General features: G+C 38.8%; 1 protein-coding gene across 1 annotated transcript in view; it reads left to right on the top strand.

Annotated features, from left to right (window-relative positions):
- Positions 1–21,334, top strand: part of HHAT (hedgehog acyltransferase) — a 166,729-nt gene that overhangs the window by 23,616 nt on the left and 121,779 nt on the right. Inside the window, exons 7-8 of the mRNA XM_084512996.1 lie at positions 2,767–2,917; positions 18,980–19,015. Coding sequence (XP_084369122.1) covers positions 2,767–2,917; positions 18,980–19,015 — 187 coding nt within the window. The remainder of the gene's footprint in view (positions 1–2,766; positions 2,918–18,979; positions 19,016–21,334) is intronic.

The raw sequence follows: 21,334 nt of genomic DNA, 5'->3' as shown, positions 1-21,334 counted from the left end.
AGCGAATACAAAGCAGCTGGAATATTTCAGGTATGCAAAAAAGGTTTAAAGCCTGAGCATGTTGCCAGTGCAGACCAGCTGTTGTACAGCTGTGAACCTTGCTCTTAGATTTTCCGTGTGTGGCCCAGACCTCTTGCACAGCTGGGATGAGTTGAAGACCATCAAGAATTTCATTCACATATTGATGGGGACCTTCACATCACTGATCTTATGAGCATTAGAACTGCCACACACAAAGCAGCCAGTATGTGCCAGGTAGTAATGTCAGTGATGTGCTGCCTATGCTTTTTTAAGATACCATTGCTGTTGAGCTGTCTGCTAGTTAACAATAACAACAACTCAGACTTGCATTAAGTGCTAGAGATAGTGAAAATGCCTTTTTTCCCTTTTTTCCTTCGACTTGTTTCTTATAACTTTATATCTGAAAACTCTGAACGCTTCATCATCATATTCAAAAAATTAAATATATTGATTGTTTTGTGTCCAAAGAGGGTGGTAGTTTGGGTCACTAAATCTTTATCCATCATGCACAGCCAAAGGATTTTGAATTTCACCAATGCACAGACAGCTGTGATCTTCGTAATCAGTTTGTGTGGGTGTCAGCATTCAGCTCTCCACAGAAATTTGTCATAAAAGAAATGAGAAATTGAATGAGATGGGAATTAAACCAGAAAGTTGGCTGTATAAATGATTTAGCAGTAATCTAATGTGTAGCTAACTGGCTAGTATCCAAATTGTGCTTTTGATTGTTTGTTTTCCTCTGGGGAAGAATGTTACTGAATATTAGATGACTACTTCCCTGAAGGAAAATACTATAAGCCTCATGTCTAGGTATTCTGTTCTACCATCAGTTTTTATCTTGTATGGCACAACCGTTTCTTATATCATGCATGTGGATGATGATATTAAAACCAAAAATGGCGTATTGCAGCAGCGAAATGCTGGCCATGTGTAAGCCAGCAGGAGTTTTGCGATTTACATTGCTAGTGCCAGAATTTTACCCTAGGTTGTTACATATTTGATGAATTTTTTAATGTTGAACTTTAGGTCGTCATCTGCCATATGCCCATTAGTCAGCAGAATGCAAAAGGGATGCTTTGGCGCTGGTGCTGGGGGAAGGCAGATGATTTAGGTGTTCATAGGCTTGTATTGCTGGAGTCAGATCGAAAATTTAGGCTCTACGGGAAGTGTGCTGAAGATTCTGAAATGATATTTAATATCTAAAGTACTGCAAACAAATTGCAAGGTAGTTAGTATCAGTTAGAAAAAGCAAAACAGTGGAAAGGAAGGAGACATAACAATAGCATTTTATAACTTTTTACTCTACCAAATTACCAATTTTCACTTTCCCTTCTTTGGGACTAGATTTTTAGTATCAACTGACAGTCAGAGGGAAGTTTCTCCCAAGTCAGAACACCTTCTTGGAGGAGTGAGCTCCCATCAATATCGGTGAAGGTATTGCCCTCTGCTTTTTATAAAGTTTTGCTTCTGATGGTTATTGGTCAAATTCTGTTTTACTTGGCATAATACTATTTAGAATACGGATATGAACCATCTTGTTTTATTTACAAGTCTGAGCAATCAGAGTTGTTTAAAAGATCATCTTCTCCCGTGTGCGTTCCACCCTGCCACCAAATCCTGGTATTTAAAAACTTGAGTCATATCTGGGCTTTATTTGGGTTTTGGGTTTTCTGTGTACACTCGTGTATATTTAAAATAAATAAATAAATAAAAGGAAAAAAGTTTTCTTCCATTATTGTGAAACTTACTACTACTATCCTTTTTTTTTTTTTTAATGATGGCACTGTCAAAACGTTATATGCTTCTGAGGAAACAGGCCAAGCATCATGAGTCTCGGCATAAAGTTATGAGCTGTCAGTGCTGGTAATTGTCAGGCTGAGTTTCAGGGTGCCTGAACTTGTTACTGCCAATCTTGTATTTTGTACTCTAGGGCTGTGACTTACAGTAACTCTGTAAGAATAGCCAGTCTGATTTACATCTCACCTGTGTAAGATTACTGTGTTTTGTGCCATATCCTGGGATTGCAGTGAGCCAGCACACCACCAAAATTTCTTTTTTGGCACTCAGGCAACTAAAGCACTCCAGGGTGAGGTCTTTGTCCTGTGGGTTTAAAACAGAAATGTACCTTCAGTATTATGCCAGGTGGAGTTCCAGTCTAGTTGTGCCTCAGCTGTGTCAGGAGAGATCATCTTGGGAGTGTTGCAGGGGGTACAGTCTACATAGCATGGGCTGTCTGTGAAGCTGTCAGGGTGAGCTGCAAAGATGACCATTGTTTGTAGTTCTTTGGGAGGAGCAAGTAAAGAATGCATGTCAGGATGCTGTGCATGTCCAGTATTGACTTTTTTTTTTTTTCCTCAAAGATGAAATCTTGTTGTCCCTGTGGTAAGCATTCATCACTTGTGTCAGTAAGTTCTGATTTTTCATACAGCATAAGTCCATATTTGTTTTTTGTAGACGTCAGTGCCCACAGTCCAAAGAGATCTTGGAAGTGGAAACACAGGTGCTTAGTTATGCTTTTGTATTAGGATAATAGTAGTGTTTTGTGCATGCCTGGAGTCAAACTGCATGTGCTTCCATGTCCTACACCTGTTACAAAATCAGGTGTTGTATATCCCATCAAACAACAGTGCTTGCTTCAGTTCTTTGAATAATTTCTATTGGGAAGTAATCAGTATCAACAGATGTTAAAAATATTTCAAGAGTTGTTTAAGGTATTAATTTGGTGTGGTGGTTTTGTTTTTTTAGGTGGCCTGGCTTTAGCTCAAGTATTATTTTTTTATGTGAAGTACCTGGTTCTGTATGGTGTTCCTGCCCTCCTCCTTCGAATGGATGGACTCAAACCTCCAGCTCTTCCTCGCTGTGTGAGCCTGATGCACAGTTTCACTAAAATGTGGAGGTTAGTCATTATTGCTTTTTTTTAAAAAAATATTATTGATATATGACAGTAAATGCATAAAAATGTACGTGTGTTTTCACAGTCATGTACATGCCTGCAAATTTGTAGGCTGTACCCCAGACTTCTAGCAACATTACCTCAAACTTAGACTTGTCAGCTTTTCAGCACAGAGGCTTCTCTCTTCCATTGTGTTAGCACAGAGCCTAGCACAAGGGGGCTTTCCCTGTTTGGTCTCTGACTGCTTTGTGATATGACTAAAATTTTCATTTTAGTCATAAAAACAGTGGGTCTGTTATTATCACAGCTTTATTGGATGAGATTTTCATTTTGTTTCCTGCTTAAAGCTAGTTGTAATAGGCAAGCTTTATGGTTTATAATAGTTTGCAACTATTGATATCAAGTATTCAAAGAAATGCAGCATAAATAGGGTGGATAAAACAGATGAACTGTTAAAAAATTATTTGAGCTACTACAAATCCCTTGGTTTAAATTGTCTTTCAGAAAGGATTTGAACTGAACTTCTGACCTACAGAGTTAATTTAGAAATCTCTGTTTTTTACTGGGCAGTCTCCTGAGAGCTGCATCTCTTGGCCTGCTGGCCTTTGCAAGCAGAGCTTCAAACAGCACCATTTTTTTTCTTTCTCTCCCAGATATTATACCAGGGGATCTGAACATTGCTCTGGAGGTGTCAAATGAATCTGAACTTTAGCACAAATTCTAATGATGCTGCTGTGTCAGGTAATTGTAACAGACAATGCAAAAAGTACTCTATACACCCATTTTTGTCTGCAAAGATGGGTGTGGTATATCACAGTAAAACCATCTGGCATTCTTTTACAAAATATTCATAACACTTTCTTATAACAAAATTGAAACTGGTATCTAAACAGATAAAGTTTAATTATCATTTTACAGAAGGAAAAAAACATAAACTGCTATTTACCACCTGCCCAGATACTTCATTCATGTAAGTAGCAAACAATCGCTGTCAGAAATAATAAAATGATTTCACAGATGGGATTTGTTTGTTTACTCTGTAGGTTGAAAAATCAGTTCATGTACAGCTGATTTGATTTCTTGCTCTGAAAGCCATGTGGATAGTAGCAATTCCTATGGCTGCTAGTGAAATATGGAGCATTCTCAGTTATCTAAGAAATCTCACATAGTTTGCCCTGTGAATCCCTGAATTATGATGCCTTTGTGTCTTTACAGTTAAACCCATGAATCACTACTACCCAGAGGCTTGCAGTCTTTGTGTGTTTTGTTGTGCTGTATAGGAACATCAGTTTTTAGAAATGGGAATAGCCTTTGTTTCCAGACTGTGTGACTGGACAGAACTGGCCTAGACCAGCAAGTGCTGAAGTGATGAGCTTTGCATAAAAGCTAGGAAAAAATGGCGAAAGCAAATAACTTGTGTTGTGAAGCCTCATGAGCAGTGCTGCTGTTTCCATGAAGTGCCGAAATTTTTTTGGTAGTTTTCTGAATACGTGGATTTTTAAATTAATATTTCTAACAACTTCATGAAATGGGAAGTGGAGTGGAGTGGAAGAACCCAAGTTACATGATGGAGTGCACTGTCACATGCCTGGCACCTGCGGGGCTGCTTGTGGTTGCTTGGCTTGCTCTTACCCTTCTACCTGGCATAGTGGAGAAGCCACTGTAGGCTACTCTCAAACACAGGGTATTATGCTAGGTAGGCCTTCAAAAGACCCAGTATTGGTATTTAAATGCCTCAAAGTTATTAGCAGTGCAGATTATGAAGTAGATAAGACAGCGTGAAGAGAAGGACAATGTGAATGTCACAATGTAAGGAATACAAATATGCTACTGAAGAGTTTTACGCCACCACCTGGTGTCGTTTGAGCGTACCAATAAAAGATTATGATGTGACAAATCCGAACCAGTATAACTTATAATCAGTGCATGCTGACATGTTTCACTGTGTAATATAGCAGGTGGAAGAGCTTTCAATCAAGGTAAGAAAAATACCACAGCTTGTTGTCTAAAATTTCTCTGGAGCTGAAAAGCAAAGCAGGTATTAGAAAAACAAATCAGGTACTCTGCTTCTCCATTTATGATACTAAACACTTAACCAAATTGTGTCCATTCAGACTTATAAATAGGGGCTGTAATTAAAAAGAAATTATCTATTTTATAGTAGATTCTGCCTGATCTGCATTTTCTTTGACTTGGGAGGCTGTCTTGATTAAAAAATTAGCAATCTTGTTTCTAGTCTCATGGCTAATACAGGTGTAGAATGTGTTACTATGGTTTCATTTCTCCAGGATATCATCATCTTGGTAAATATGCAGTTGCATAGATAATAAATGCATGATAAAGTTACTACTATTCAAAAGTTTGACTATAATTGTCAGAAGGAGGTTCTGAGCTCCTGATTGCCAGATAGGGCAGCAGTTCAGTGGTACATCAACTTAGTTTTTAGTGTCTGCTTTATCCTGTTTAAATCAGGAGGATTTAAAACTTGTTGTTACCGAGGGTTAAAGTGAGGTTTTGGAGGTCATGACAGGAAACGCCATTATTGGAAGCTTATAAGTGCTTTTAAAAATTGATCAAGGCCATTGTTTACTAAGCAGCTTCTCACCCTGGTAGCCAAGTGTAGTACAACAGAGAAAAAGATGTGCTACTGTTAAAGCATTGCTGAAAATTGCAAATTACTTCAATATGGAGAATACCCTAGTGGAGAAGTAAGGGTGTGGATACTAGAGAAGCAATAATAACATACAACTAAAACCCACATCAATTTTGACTTATGAGTGAATGACTTTGGCAATGTATTACACAAAGAAACTTGTCAGTTCATAGTTTAGGCATTTAGCCCAGATGCCATTCATGGGGAGAAAGAGAAAAAGGAAGAAAAAAAAAAAATCTGTCATTTTTGTTTTTCCATGCTATACATGACTGTGTTGAGTGCTTTTCTGCAAAGACGTTGGACACATTGATCAGATACATTTTGACATGCTATGGGGCGGGAGTATCATGGCATAAATATCTTGTTATCTCTGGTAAGAGACTGATACGAGGTTTGTAGAAGCACAGCTCCTCCTCTTCTCATGCCTGTCCACCTTAAAATTTGCACATTCCCAAAAGCCTTATCTCAAAATAGGTGCTATAAATGATATGGCAGTCAGCCGCAAGAGGATCAGGTATTTTGAGGTGATTTGCTTTGTATCTATCCTATAATTGTGGACAGCTATTATTTGAAAGCTTTCTATTCCATGCCCCCTGATAGGACTTAAGTAGCAGCTGACACTGAGAAGCAAGAAAAGTAAAGGTAGGCTTGTGCATCTTTGCCTTTTTCTGTGGAGATTAGGACTGTCATTCCTCGTCTATTTCCAGCCTTTGATTTTAAAAGTAGTTGTCCAGTGTGTTTCAGAGACTCTGTGAGGTAAAACAAAAATGTATCTTAATGATCTAGCTTCTCACAGGTTTTCATTTTAAGAAATGTTAATATCACATCATTTCTGTTTAAACATCAAAAGGCATTTTTTCCCCACCCCATATTTTCAAAGGTGATCTCGTAAGTATAGAAGAGGATTACTTGAAAAAGATAGTTAGATTAAATAGAATTACACCTGCAGTGTTGAAATGGCCTGGTACTTGTGAGTAAAGGGAAATTATATTGAAATCTGTGAACAGAAGAAATGGTATCACCAAAGTGTGCAGAAGCAGAAATACCTCAGTGACTGTAAGCCATGTTAAACCTTCTTTTTGCCAATTTTAACCCTAGAAAGGCAGATAGATCTGTTATGTTTCTCCTCTTTGGACAAATATGCTGAATTGGAGAATTAGAGAATAGATGGTACGGTGCTTATAGCTGTACCTGAATAAGAAGGTAGACAGTGGAGTGTTGATTGACATTCTTGTTTATTTCTTCATAGAGATGGGATAAAAATACTGGGTATAAGTTTGACCTTGCTGAAATCACTGTCAAACCTGTGATTGGATTTAGTGATGCCAAAGTTTCATTTTAACGTCTCTGCTGGGACTGGACTGAAATGGACTTGCTGAGTTAAGCAAATCCATAAGTACTGCTAGTGCCAGTGGAACATAAGAATATGCAAAGTGTAAAGCAAAAGCTTGAGATGCTTTTCATAAGAATGATGATTAGCACTTGCTTCACTTTTTTTTTTTTTTTTTTTTTTTTTTTAAAAAAAAAAAAAGAACTGAGGCCTAAAGAAATAAAGGTCTCTCAGAAGTGTACCCTAGTTGTCACTGAAAGTAGTCAGTAGTGACACACCTATTTGTAACTGCCTGTTCAATTAAGAAGATTGGTGTATATAACACTCAACTACAAGCTTAATAAACACCCTAGATGTGGCTGGAGTGGTCAGTTTTTATTTAACTAGCTGAAATTAGTGAAAACATTTTTTAACTGTCTTGTTCTAAGACTATTTGTGGGAGGTTACATGACAACATTTAACTAGTTCCATGTGAAATAGAAAACAAAAATGACTGAAATGATCATTAGATTTGGGGAGACTCATTTTTGAATCAGGTATTGTAGCAAATACAACATGTTTTAGTAAATGTAGTACATCAGATTTTTGTCAGGTTGTATGATGAAAGCATTTTAATTATGAGGATTTTACATACAGAAAATACAAGTTCTCAGATAATATGCTATTCATATTATGTGTTCATTTAATGTATTTTGTTAATTACAATATACTATACCTTAACACGTACTTCTACTGCTTACTTAGAAGGTCAAATTTCAGTAGCACTCAAAAATGTATTGTAACCAATTATATGCTCAAACCTTGGTTTCTGTAGTTGAGTTAGCAGTTGAGATTGCATTAGCTTAATGCAAATCTTTATGTGAATGTTACTTAATATTTTTGTACTATTTTTTTTTTCTGATGTCCACTGTTGGATTGCATCATGCATGTATGGTGTGATATAAACATAATCTTCAAATATTAAACCTGCTTGCCAATATCAGAATAGTTAAGCTGCCTGCCCAGCTGCTGAGTATTTAATTCCAGAATTGTTAGACTTTTTTGGTATTGAAATAATGTATTTCCTAGTTGAAAAATATCATCTTTCCTGATTTACTGACCTGTTGTATTTTTTCATTAGCTGTTATGATATTAAAAGCCAGGCATTGATCTGTGATACATTGTTTTTAGGAAATATGTCACTTGAGTACATGAAAGATGCTTCAGTTCAGGACTGCTTAGTCATTGCCTCACAGAGACAACAGAGTTAACTGCTTTTGACGTCAGCTAAATTAGTGTATGCTACACTTCTTACCTACTATACAGCTCAATTTGCTGGTTATAATAAAGCTTTAAAAGGGTCTATAAATCTCTTCAGTGGAGAGAAAATCTATTATTTGTCTCTTTGGAGTGTAAAAAGAGGCAATAACAGAGCACCCTAATCAGTCTTCGGTCTAAATTGCATAATTACTGGAAATTTATTTGCATGATGACTGCTTTGTTACTGTAATTTGAAATTCCTGGGCTTTTCTTAATGAACAAGCCAAGCCCACCTACTGCTTATCACCCACGAAGCACATTCTTTGTAGTATTGGACATGAGCTCAGCATAGATACAAACTGTTACTGCTGCTCACATTTGGCCAACAGCACTTTGTCTGCTCACAACCACTACAGAAAATGAGTAATAGCTATTAATAAACTTCATTGTTCCATTTGCAGGAAGGATAGGGAACTCTCATAGTAATTGGATAGTCGCTCTGCTTGGCAAGGCTTGCTCAAGGAAAACTGAAGGAAAACTCACCCTACGGGAGTTTGCCACTAATGGGCATTAGGCTTCATCCACTCTCCAGGAGATACCGCAGGTTTTTGAAGAAACGTGGAAAGCAGAAAATTAAAGCAATATTTCTTCTGAAGGATTCTAGGAGAGATTAACAGAATATAAATGAGATTTGCTCTTTTCAAGAAAGTGTATGCCTAATTGTATCAACCAAATCCAGTGTGAGGCACAGATGAGGAACAAGAACTAATTTCTTTCTTAAAGCCTCCTGTGTACCCAAGACCTGTGTGTAAATTTACATGGACAGTAGTAATGACTGATGCCTGCTGAGAGTGGTGCTTATGTCTCTGGATAGGAGCTTGCTTTAAAAAAAAAGAAGTAATTTTCTAGAATCATCAAAGCTTTCCTCAGGCTTTCTGATATAATACAAATTGAGTGTTTTAATTGAAACAAAACAACAAAACAAATTAGCTCAGGAATCTAATTTATATGCTGGAGGCCACTAGCAGTTCATAAAATCTTTTATGCAGTCCATAAAAGAGCTTCCTCATAGATCATTAAGGTTGGAAAAGTCCTCCAAGATCATCTGGTCCAACCATCCCCCTACCACCAATGTCACCCACTAAACCACGTCCCTAAGCACCACGTCCAACCTCTCCTTGAACACCCACAGTGACGGTGACTCCACCGCCTCCCTGGGCAACCCGTTCCAGTGCCTGACTGCTCTTTTTGAGGAGAAATGTCTCCTCATTTCCAACCTCCCCTGGTGGAACTTGAGGCTGTTCCCTCTAGTCCTGTCACTGGTAATCTGTGAGAAGAGGCCAACCCCCAACTCCCCACCACTTCCTTTCAGGGGAGACCTTATTGCTCTCCACAACTAGCTGAGCCCCCTCTTCTCCAGACCAAATAACCCCAGTTCCCTCAGCCACTCCTCACAGGCCTTGTGCTCCAGGCCCTTCACCAGCTTCGTAGCCCTTCTCTGGACACTCTCCAGGGCCTCGATGTCCTTGTAGTGAGGGGCCCAAAGCTGAACACAGCACTCGAGGTGCGGCCTCACCAGAGCAGAGTACAGGGGGACGATCACCTCCCTGCTCCTGCTGGCTGCACCATCCCTGACACAAGCCAGGATGCCTTTGGCCTTCTTGACCACCTGGGCACACTGCTGGCTCATATTCATAGGGGCTATCCTGTTTTAAATCATTTTTGCTATGCAGGTTTCCAGACTGAGCTCCCAGCCAGTGACTAACTCCATAGATGAAACTCTTGTACGCTCTTTATTGATGTTTGTTTCTTTCTCAGAGGTGAATGTCTCTGTAAGGAAATACACTAAAGTTGGGCTGCATCCTGCGATATATAGAATGTCCATAGTAAGTCGAGGTATTTCTGCTCCTGTTGAAATCAATGAGAGTTTTGCTACTGGTTTTGAGAGGGTCAGAGTTTGATTCTGGATTTTCTCCATCCTTATGGACAGGAGGAAACTCTATCCTCTCCCTGCAACTCCATGCAGGAGATACTTTGCGGGTAGAAGGTTTAGGGTTCAACCTTGGAAATACGACTTATTCATAGTACTCTTTTTTTTGAAGTGAGGTGTTATTCTAATAATGTAGGAAACCAGAAGACAACTTGATATCGCTGAATCATTCCAGGAGGAAACAGAACAGAAATTGGAAGTGTTTTATCTAAAAATGAAGTGTTAAAATTCTTGTATGTCCTTAAGCAAGTGTCAGAGAATATGATAAAGATATCTTTATGTATACACAAGTCCTGTTTATTATTACTGTAGCAAGAAATTGCTTGTCAAATGCATGATATAAAAGCATTTGACAGTCTTCATATTTTTTCTTTCAAATAACACTGTTGTTTTTTGTTTTTTTTACCTTTTTAGTTGAATGCTTTTTTTTTACACTGAAAAGAAAGCTGCTACTACTAGTTTGCTGCATTGCAGATGGTTAAAGCTTAAAATCACAGCTCATGAACACAAGACAACCCATTGAAGTTTGAGGTCTGGGCTTAAGCTTGTTCTTAAGGTCTTGATGTTCAAAAGAACATTGAGTTCGCTTGAGCAAAAAATGTCTCAGTGGGCTGAGCCAAGGTTTGTTTCATTGCATGTTGTATGTTAAGGATTGAGATGTTTTGTTTTTTGAGTAGGAAAAGATAGGTTTTGCTACTGTTTATGTTGAAGGAATGCCTGAAGACCTGTGTATACATCTTTGTTCCTGATTCCAGCACCGTATCGGGGAAAATGGTAAAATCCATGTATGGGTGGAATTCACCACGTGTCTTGCTTTATCTAGTTAAAAGGCTGAAGTTAAAAATGAGAGCTCCAAGAATGTGTGTAGCATGAGTGCCCAGAAAGAATTGCAGTGTTGCTTTCATGGCTCAGTGTTGAAAAGGGTATTCTGTAATTTGGATAATAGATAAATTTTTGCTAAGGGTTATTGGATTGGATCTCATTTTTCAGTGTTACCTGTCTCAGCTTGCATTTTCCCACCTTCATTTTAAGAACTATAAACAGTAGACAGCTCTCGCTTTTTAGTTAAATGTTTTCAGTTTGCTTGCTATATTTGTACTGAAAAGTACCTTCTGTGACAATTTAATTGTCATTTTTCTCTTTTAAGTTTTGCATCTGCTTTCTAAATAGTATATCCTAGCACGATGACAGTTACATTATTTACAAAGCAGTGTGTTGTTTGTCACTGAAACATAGCTGTTTGCTATGAAGGTGTAGGTTTCAAGTAAACTTGCAGAAAACAGCATCTCTGAATCTATGCAAACTATAAACAGACAAAAGTGTATTTTAAAAAATATGGATGGCTTTCTGAGGTCTTTAATAATGCAGGTAGTGATGAGTCAATCGGTAGCACTCATTAATGAGAAAATACTTATTCCACTTGGTAGGCATACCCCCTCTAGGATTTGCTTTAGCAAAGTTTTATAGTTCTCTAATTGAGACATTAAATAATAGTCCTTAGCAAAGTCTTTATGCAGGTTTTGTATCTGCTTTCCCTATAGTAATCTTTTTCTTTGGACAATACTTAAAAAACATGTTTCAGACTTATGTCACAGAGTTGTAATTACAAGTAATTTGGAAACCTTAATCATTTGGAGATTACTAGCTAGGGAGGTTGCCACAGGCAGCATTGGAGGAAAAGTTAGCTCAAACACGTGAAGGAGGAAAAGTAGTTTAACACTGCCAAGTGGTGAGGCATCCATCAGGGGAATTCTCTTGTTTACATGGTCTTTTGGGCATTGCTGCTGTAAGACATGGAGAAACAAGGAACGGTGAAGCAACCTATTAAGAGCCTCGTATCAGTGAAAGCAGCTATCATTCAATAACCTTTCAGTCTCCAGTGCAACATGTTCTGGTGTATAGAGACTTTAGTCAGCAGCTCGCTGGCAGAATGCAAGGTTTATTTGCAAAGACTGCTAATGGAAGTGCTGGTCTCGTAATGCTTTTCTGCAGTTAAATAGGACAGGTTCCTCTGAGGATATATGAATGAGTTAGATTTTCTAATGTTAAGTTTAGCTATGTTTGTACTAGCAAGGGCTGTGAAGCTTTGTTGAAACATTGTAACAACTACAACAGTTCTAAGAGAAGGTGAATACCCTCAGGGTAGAGAGTATTGAATCTGTAATAAATAGTAATCCACTTGTTGGATTTCATCACCACCACAAATGGCAACTAGTCTTGCTGGTCTGAAGAGATCTCAGTGCAGTTATTGTATTGCACTTGCTCCAGTAAAATGTGGGGTAGAGTTGCTGCTTGAATTCCTACCTGTAGAATTTAGAGCATTCTTTTCTGTGGTCCTACTCTAGCAGCACCATGACTGTTTTTAAGCTCTCTGGGATATTTCAGTCCACAGTCCAATCCCTAGTTTTGTGGATATGTAGACCTGGGCACACAGTATCTCATTTACATGTCTCCATTTATGTTGCTGATTTTTATACACTTCACGAATGGCAAAGTAGTCCCCTTAAATCCATTTCTCCACAAGTGGGGCCCAAAGGTAGAATGGTGCCACTGTCCCTGTGCATGCTGCCAGTACAGTTTGTTGTCAAATTGTGCATTAGCTGCTGCAAAAATAGTTTATTGGTCCCTGACAGAACAGGCACAGACAAACAAATGACCCCAATTCTTAAATAAAAGTATTGACATTTTTGATAACATGGGTGATTCTAGTCCAGGATCTCCAGAATTATGAGAGATTGCTCCTCTGAGTATGATGGATTTTTGTTCATTCAAAAATGTGCAGAATTTACCTCATCTTAGCTATAATAGCTCCCCTTCTGTCCTTCCCCTATCATAAATATATTTGTTATCCATATCTGAGGCTAATATCTGCAGTTATTTTTAGTTCAGTAGGAGTGATGGATATATTGTGGTCATGATATCTCACATTTTGCATTCCCAATGTGGAAGAAATGGTGTTTTCTGCTACTTTTCCTCACACAGTGTGTTATATCCAGTAACAGAAAAATATGGATGGATTTTTCTTTAGGCCTGAGACCTATGTACCCTGATGGTGCACATAAGAGATCTGTTAGGGTGTTTTTTTTTGTTTTGGTTTGGTTTTTTTTTGAGGGTAATTATTTTATACTCTTTAAACAACATGGATTTGCTTTCTTGTCCCTCATCTAAGTGATGTCAGGGCAGTAACTCTCGATTTTGTTATGCTTTTTGTCTTGAAGAAAATGAGAAGATATTTAGCTCCCACTTCTTATTTGAGGTGTCCTGCCTTAAGTCTGTGCAGATAAGGTTTTTTAGAATGGAGTCATTCTCCCTACTTACAACAGGTATCCTCACTGAAGTGCGTGGCCAGCCAAACACTTCCCAGATTATGCTATGTGATGCATGAGTTGTTGGGCTTTGTTTCCAGGAATAGCGTGTAGCCCAGCAGTCCCAGGGAGGAACTGCTGGAAAACAAAGCTGTGCTCGCTTCTCTTTAGCACATGGTATAAAAATATGTACATACAAGATCAGGGTTTGGCAGTTCAAATAAAGTAATTAAGATTATACAGAAGGGGTTCCAGTAACAAGCGTAGCTTTACATTGATTAATATGATCCTGACACGTGCATGGCATTTACTTTTTTTTTTATGATGTGAATCATTGGGAATGAGGTCTCACAATCAAACCTTGTTGCGCGATGGGGTCCATGGGCGAGCCAAAGAGAAGGGCAATTTTCTAACACAGCTAATGAGCACCAGTGTTAATCTAGGTAGGTGTGGGGTCAGATCCTTAAATAACTTAGGTTAGCGTAATAGCTTAGGTTAGCGTAATAATCCTTAAATAACTTAGGTGGCGTAACTTCAGTGGATTTAAAAGTTGAATATGAAAGGGTTGCACAGCTCTACAATCAGGGAATCTGAGTTTTGACCTCAGGTAAAGGCCCAGTGCTGTGGGAAGTATGACCATAAACAGTCCATCAGATAACGTATAATATGTGTGTATAAGGAACCAAATAGGTGTTTGGATGGTGGTGCTCAGGAAACAAAAGCCTGTTATCACAGGGAGGTGATCATCCCCCTGTACTCTGCTCTGGTGAGGCCACACCTTGTGTGCTGTGTTCAGCTTTGCGCCCCTCACTACAAGGAGGACATCAAGGCCCTGGAGCGTGTCCAGAGAAGGGCTACGAAGCTGGTGAAGGGCCTGGAGCACAAGTCCTGTGAGGAGCAACTGAGGGAACTGGGGTTGTTTGGTTTGGAGAAGAGGAGGCTCGGGGGAGGCCTCATTGCTCTCTGCAACTGCCAGAATGAAAGCTGGGGGGAGCTGGGGGTCGGCCTCTCCTCACAGGTAACTAACGATAGGACTAGAGGGCATGGCCTCAAGTTGCACCAGGGGAGGTTCAGGTTGGCAATGAGGAGACATTTCTCCTCAGAAAGAGCAGTCAGGCACTGGGACAGGTTGCCCAGGGAGGTGGTGGAGTCACCGTCCCTCCGTCCCTGGGGGTGTTCAAGGAGAGGTTGGACGTGGTGCTTAGGGATATGGTTTAGTGGATGATAGTGGTGGTAGGGGGATGGTTGGACCAGATGATCTTGGAGGACTTTTCCAACCTTAATGATTCTGTGATTCAGTCCCCAGCTCTGCTGGGAGCTACCGGAGTTGCTAACCTGTGCTGCGTTTATGGTAGGTAGCCAGGAAATCATGCACCAGCTCCCAGGTGAAGGTCCCAGCTGTTCTTTGGTCCTGATTTTTATCAGTAAGCACCAGCCTACAATAGGCAGCTGTAGATTAAGTGGCAGGCACAGAATTTCAAAATAAGGACAAACTATAGGGAAACTGGACAAATGGAAATTTAAGAGTGAGTGCAAAATACCCATGATGCAAGGGGGAAACAGCTGATTCATCTGATACCCTAATTGCACTATAAACAGGACCTTGTCACTGTTTTGCCCATTTCATTTTCATATATGTATACACACACACACATTATACATATATATATATATATATATATGCTTTTTGCATCCCAGGAACAAAAAGAGGATTTGTGTATTTTTTTCTGGGAATCATCAGGATTGTATTTTTTGGGAATGTGTTTTTCCTGTCAACGGTGATTCAAACCAACACGTTTCTGCCTTTTCCTGTCTTTTCTCTCTATAAGACAACTTTTTTTTTAACCTCTAAGGTTTGTGCTGCATGCAAATTTGGAGGCAGCTTGTTGCATTATGCCTTTAGCTTTCCAAGCAGAAACCGTGTGTCAGTGAAATCATTTTAAAACCCTATCTTGAGGGCAAAGATGTATGCTTGCAGACAGATTTCAAAGATTATATTTTGGAAAAGGTCCTTGCTGGTTTAGCATAAATACACTGTTAGTCACTGATTCCTAGTTAACATGCTGGGAAAAGATGCATTTGATTGTGAAGGATTACATGTGTAATCTTCTGCTGAAATGTATCAAAAAACTAAAACTTCTGTGCTTAACAAAAACATTAAAGTTGCATACAGATACAGAACTGTGAATCAAAATGCAAACCTTCAGATGAACTGAGTTAGAGATATTTTTGTAAGGAAAATAGCTATCAAATTGCCTGCAGTGAGTAACATGATTATAAAATGAAAGTGAAATAATCTCCCCTTTAACTAGTCAAGATTCTAAAGATGCTCTGTTCAAAGACCACCATTACGATTTTGATAAACTAGATTTTATCAATTACATCTCCAAAAATTAAAATAGTGTGTTATGTTACTGACATTTGAGCAGTTTACAGAGTTTAGGTGGAAAATAATTTCTTACTCGTTTTGCTTTGGATGTCCTTCCTTTTGACATTTTAGAATTTAATTAAAACTTTTATTTTTTGGGAAAATTTTGCTACTTAGAGAACTTCAGAAAGCATTTGTGAAGCTACTTTTTCTGTAACTGGGCACCCAGAAGTGCAAGGGATACTAGGTAAATCCTGTGTTTTGCAGTGAAGTTCAGCATTGAGCAAGCTGAGTTAAGCTGATCATAAATTATATTGCAATATCAAGTTAAGTTAACTTTAGAGAACAATGGTGTTCATGCTTATATGGCAGACTTAATTCTGAGTTACTTGTGAGGGGCATCCTGGCATGTCTGATAGGTGGTGTTGAAGGAATCATTATGAAATAATTAAAACTTTACTTTTTTTTTTTTTTGATTTATTAAAGTTGCTTGTTTGATTTTTTATTTTTTTTATTTTTTTTTCTATCTGATAATGGAAAGATCAGCTACACCTATGAGGTCTCTTGCCGTTGCTGTCTCATTTTATTTTCAGGTCACTTTCTTGTAGACTCAAATGCAGTATGTATTCAACTATGAGTAAGAGGAACAGTTGAAAGTGTCTGTCAGTAGTGTCTTGGCAAAACCAGCCTCCCAGAATCCTAGTTTTTCAGTCTTTTTGCCTTGGAATGTCTCTGTTCATTACCTTAGGTGCCTAAAAATGTAGGTACCCAATGCCCACAGCCTTACAGATCTCTAGTAACGTGACTAGTTCTCCCATTTATAGTTTGAGATTGTTCAGCATTGTCGGTTTTCCTTTTAGAAATAATCAATTATATTGTCCTAAGGTATCTTTAAGATGTTGACACACACTCTGACGCTATTGTATATTCTTGTTATTCCGTTGTTCGTAGCGTAGTTGTACTTTAAATTACTACTTAAACAGTGGAAAATTGAGAATCTTGTGTAGTCAGGTGAAGTCTATCAGTAGAGCATCAACCCGAGGAATAACGAGGCCTGTTTGTCTGCACTGATTTTTACCAAGTGAGGCTCTGATCTTTTTTCTACCTTTTTAATTTATTGCAATAAATCGGGTCTGTGCATGTTAATTTTTAATACTTACAGAAGATTTTGCGGAGATATTTTAATCGTGATAGTCAATATGAAATAATGATTGTTGTAAATCTTATTAAAAAAAAGTTCATTATGTTGTGAAAAGATGGCACACAAGTCTACAGCCAATTGTTGCTTTCTCCCTTCCTCTCTGAACCCAGTCTGTCTCAACTTTGTCCGTCCCAACCTACTATAGCTCTGATCTTCTCAGGTCAGGTGGACCATTTCATTTCCATAGCCATTCTAGGCCAAGTCCTTCAACTTTCAGTTCAGTGTCAGAAGTGGTGATATTCTTACACTCCACATCCCTGCACTCAAGAAACTGAGTAGTTATTCTGTCCCTTCAGAAACTTCAGTCACAGAAACTGACAGTAGAAGATTTGGTCATTGCCAGCAGAGGTAGCCAGCAGTACCTGAAAAGATGAGCTTGTCTGAAGATGTTTAAGATAGCTGTTCATTCATTATGCAACACTTCCTTGGAACTGTACAAGCTCTCTTCTCCCCGTCCCAGCACAAACATAGCGAGGTGTTTGGTCCTGGGAACAGAAGGCTTTCAGGGTTATGAATACGAACTGTGGACAGCTCTGATACACAAGACTTCTCCTGTACTGCACAGAATATTTCATTGAAGAGTAGGAGCCAAATTACAGTATGCTTCTAAGCAGGAGGAATACAGAAAGATAAGAGGATGCACTTTGTGCAGTGTAACGAACTACACAGTAATATAACAATAATATGAGACGGGGAATGCTTTTAAGAAAGGAATGTAAAAATAAAGGTTTAACGACGACCATGTTCATGTCCCTGGCAGAATGCCTTTTCCATCTTGAGGCAGTTTTTACAAGAGAAATTCACTGCCCTCCTCTCCACCCTGCTGACTCAGTGGAATTTCCCTCCATGTTAATGTCTATAATTTCTAGAGCTCGTTATCTTTCTTCTGTTATCAGGATGCCACTAAGAACAGTATTTGGTGATTTCTCTTGCTGCTTCAGGTAGAAGGCAGCACGCTGCAAGCAGTAGTATTAAAATAAAATCATGTTGAACTCAGATGACCGATTAGTCTTTTTGGAACAGGCTGCTCAAGAGCTTAATATTTGCTAAAATGTTTTCAGATTGTGTACAGAATGTAAGCCTGTTTCAGAGCAAGTTCAGCACTGAAAATAAGACTCATTTTCCTGTTGTGCCATTATGCACACCGTTAATCTGGGATTATATTGATAGTCCCATCAAAATGGAACATACTTCAGACATGAGGAAAATTTCAGAAATCAGCAGATGTTTAGCCTTCCTGTAGTGTCAAGGATGTGCTAGTACATGGTGGGGAAGCTCGTTCCTCCTGAGCTGGCAGAGCAATGGAGGAAGCACAGAAAAGGAAAAGAAACGCAGACATTAACTGCAGGCAGGTGTTGTGAGTCCCCAGGTTTTCAGGCATGGTTCTTGTCCTTCAGGGTGATTTAATGTGTACAAAAGTCCTCAGAGTTGCCTTCCTCACCAGAGCTGTGAGAACGTGCTTGCAAGGCCCACATCTCAATATGTTTTATGTATCTGACGGAGAAATAAGGGATATCCGATTATTCTGTCATGGAGAGAATTCAAAGCAATTTGTTGCCTTCTAGTGCAGCACAGAGGAGATCAAAGGAAAGGATCTACCCTTCCCTTGTAGTATGTATGTGTTGCATAGCAAGCAAGCAGACTCAAATGGTCATAAGGATGCCATAAATTTTTTTCAGTAATTCATATTTGTGCTTTCTTTGTGTTATTCTGCTCTGAATGTTACTGCTTTCTTGAAGAAATCCTCAAACAATGGATTGGTGAGCTTTTTAACATGAATCTAAATCTTTCCATTTGGTGAATGTAGTAAATGGCATGTCATTAGATAAAGGAAACTGCATACATGGCTTTTGTCATTCATAAAACAAAAGCAAAAATTTTATACTTATTTTGGATAATAATTTTGAAATACAGTATATAATACCCAATAAAGTAGTGTTCTTTAATAATTGAAATATGGTTAATCTTTTTTCTTACAGAAGTTTTGACGTGGGGCTCCATCGCTTTCTGGTCAGGTAAGCTCATGTTTATTTTGAATTGCAATTCCATATCAAAAAGCATTTCTGTTATTAGTGTAGAAAGCCGTCTGAACTTGATACTGCTTGATAACTTTCTGTGGCAAGATCGCCTTTTATATTTCATAAACTTTTACTATTTGGCTTGGATGTTTACCTAATGTAAAACTCTTAAGGAACCTCTTTAGGAGTCATTCAGGAAATCCTTGATTCAAGAAATTTCAGCAGAGGTGTTCCAATCATTCTGAGGAAGTGTGTTTTTCCTTTATCTTGTTATTTTTTTTGGAACTGGAGAAAAGCAAACATTTTTCTAAGTATTTTTTCCACCACAAACTCAAGCACCTTCATACTTTTTAATAAGGCCTTGGATTTTATAGACAATTGTGACTCCGTGGAGGAGAGTTTTGTTTCCCTCAATAGAAAACTTGATAGATTGGATGCACAGCCTGGACTATACTCTAAAGATGAATAAGCAGTAATTGTTGTGTGCTTTGTTCACTGACATTGGGAGGAATATCATGATTAAAGCAGGGCATTTCAAGAAGAAAAGGGAGGTTGATACATTTGAATGCTACACTGAGGAACTGTTTTTGCTGTTTGGAGTTCTTTTGTGTGAGCAAAGTCTCAGGTGTTCACTAAAAATGTGTTTGCATTCATTCTCAGTAACATACATATCCCTATCTACTTATATTTACAAAGAAATGCAATATGTATTGTAAAAGATGGAAAAGTTTGCTATCATCTTAAGGCCCTCGGGGAACTCTTTGTCAGGTATTTCATCCCACTAAAATGTTGCCCCTCACACAACTGAGCAATATCCATCTGAGAAGGCTTTTACCTTGGAAGAATGTCATGGTTTAACCCGGCCGGCAGCTAAACACCACGCAGCCATTCACTCACCCTCCCCCTCCCTCTCTGGGACGGGGGAGAGAAATGGAAAGTGAAGCCCGTGAGTTGAGATAAATACAGTTTAATAAGACAGGAAAATAATAATAACAATAACAATATAATAATAATAATAATAATAATAATAATACAATGGTGATAATAGTACTACTACTACTAATATGTACAAACAAGTGATGCACAATGCAATTGCTCACCACCCGCTGACCGATGCCCAGCCTAACCCCGAGCAGTCCGGCCCCCTCCCCCCGGCTAGCCACCCCTATATACTGTTTAGCATGACGTCAGATGGTATGGAATAGCCCTTTGGCTAGTTTGGGTCACCTGTCCTGGGTCTGTCCCCTCCCAGCTCTTACTGCACCCCCAGCCTGCCTGTTGGCAGGACAGAGCAAAAGGCTGAGATGTCCTTGGCTTGGTATAAGCACTGCTCTGCAACAATTAAAGCATCGGGGTGTTATCAGCACTCTTCTCATCCTAAGCCAAAACACAGCATTCAACCAGCTACTAGGAAGAAAATTAATTCTGTTCTAACTGAAACCAGGACAAAGAACTAACCCAGAACTAAGACATACAGTGAAACTGAGCATGCTGTTTGAGTCCCTCCATAAAGACCAGGTGAACGTAGGCTTCCCTTGATCTTTCCTTGCTACTGAGCTCATTCTGTTAGGCTCCTGTATTTCCTGGATAAATGCTCTCTGTAAAGCCTTCACAAGTTATGAGTCCTTGCAGCCTCAAGGCAGGGATTTGCGGCACTGCTTCACAGACTCCTGGAGCTGTTAAGGAGGGTGGTCACTCCTGGTTGCTTTTCACCCCCCTGGGCACACACTCAAAGCATGTTTTTTTTGTTTTTTTTTTTTTTTTTTTTTTTTTTTTTTGGTTTTTTTTTTGTTGTTGTTGTTTTTTTTTTGTTGTTGTTGTTTTTTTTAATATTTTCGGTACCCTGTTAATTGCCCTTGACTTTAGCTTATACAGGGAGCATACAGCTCCAGGCAGAATAACAAATGCCTACAAGCATTTCTCTATCTTAGGTTCAGCATTACTCCTGAGTGTTCTTTCCACTGAGTCCTCTAATGGCATCTAAGATATCCCTTTCAGATTCAGCTTCTCCTCTAGATATCATGCCATTTTTGCCATTACCATGGCAAAATCTGGGATAAAATAGTAATTCTGTATCTGTACAAGGTCTGGGTACCATTCAAACAGTAATAAAAAGGGCATGCCTTGAGGGGAAGAATGCTGGGTAGTCTCCCGTTGAACACCATGCTTTTGTGGTTTAAATGAGAAAAAAAAAAAAAAAAAAAAAAGGATATGAGATCACACCAATAAAGTCTTTGTCACAGAGAATGAAGTCTGAATTATGGTTGTACAGGCAAACCCCTGTCCTGACATCACATAACCTTTGAGCTGTAGATT

The sequence above is a fragment of the Aythya ferina genome, assembly GCF_964211825.1.
Source record: "Aythya ferina genome assembly, chromosome: 3".
Taxonomy (NCBI): Eukaryota; Metazoa; Chordata; class Aves; order Anseriformes; family Anatidae; genus Aythya; species Aythya ferina.
The sequence above is the reverse complement of the archived record's forward strand: the minus strand, read 5'-3'. Positions and strand labels throughout refer to the sequence as shown.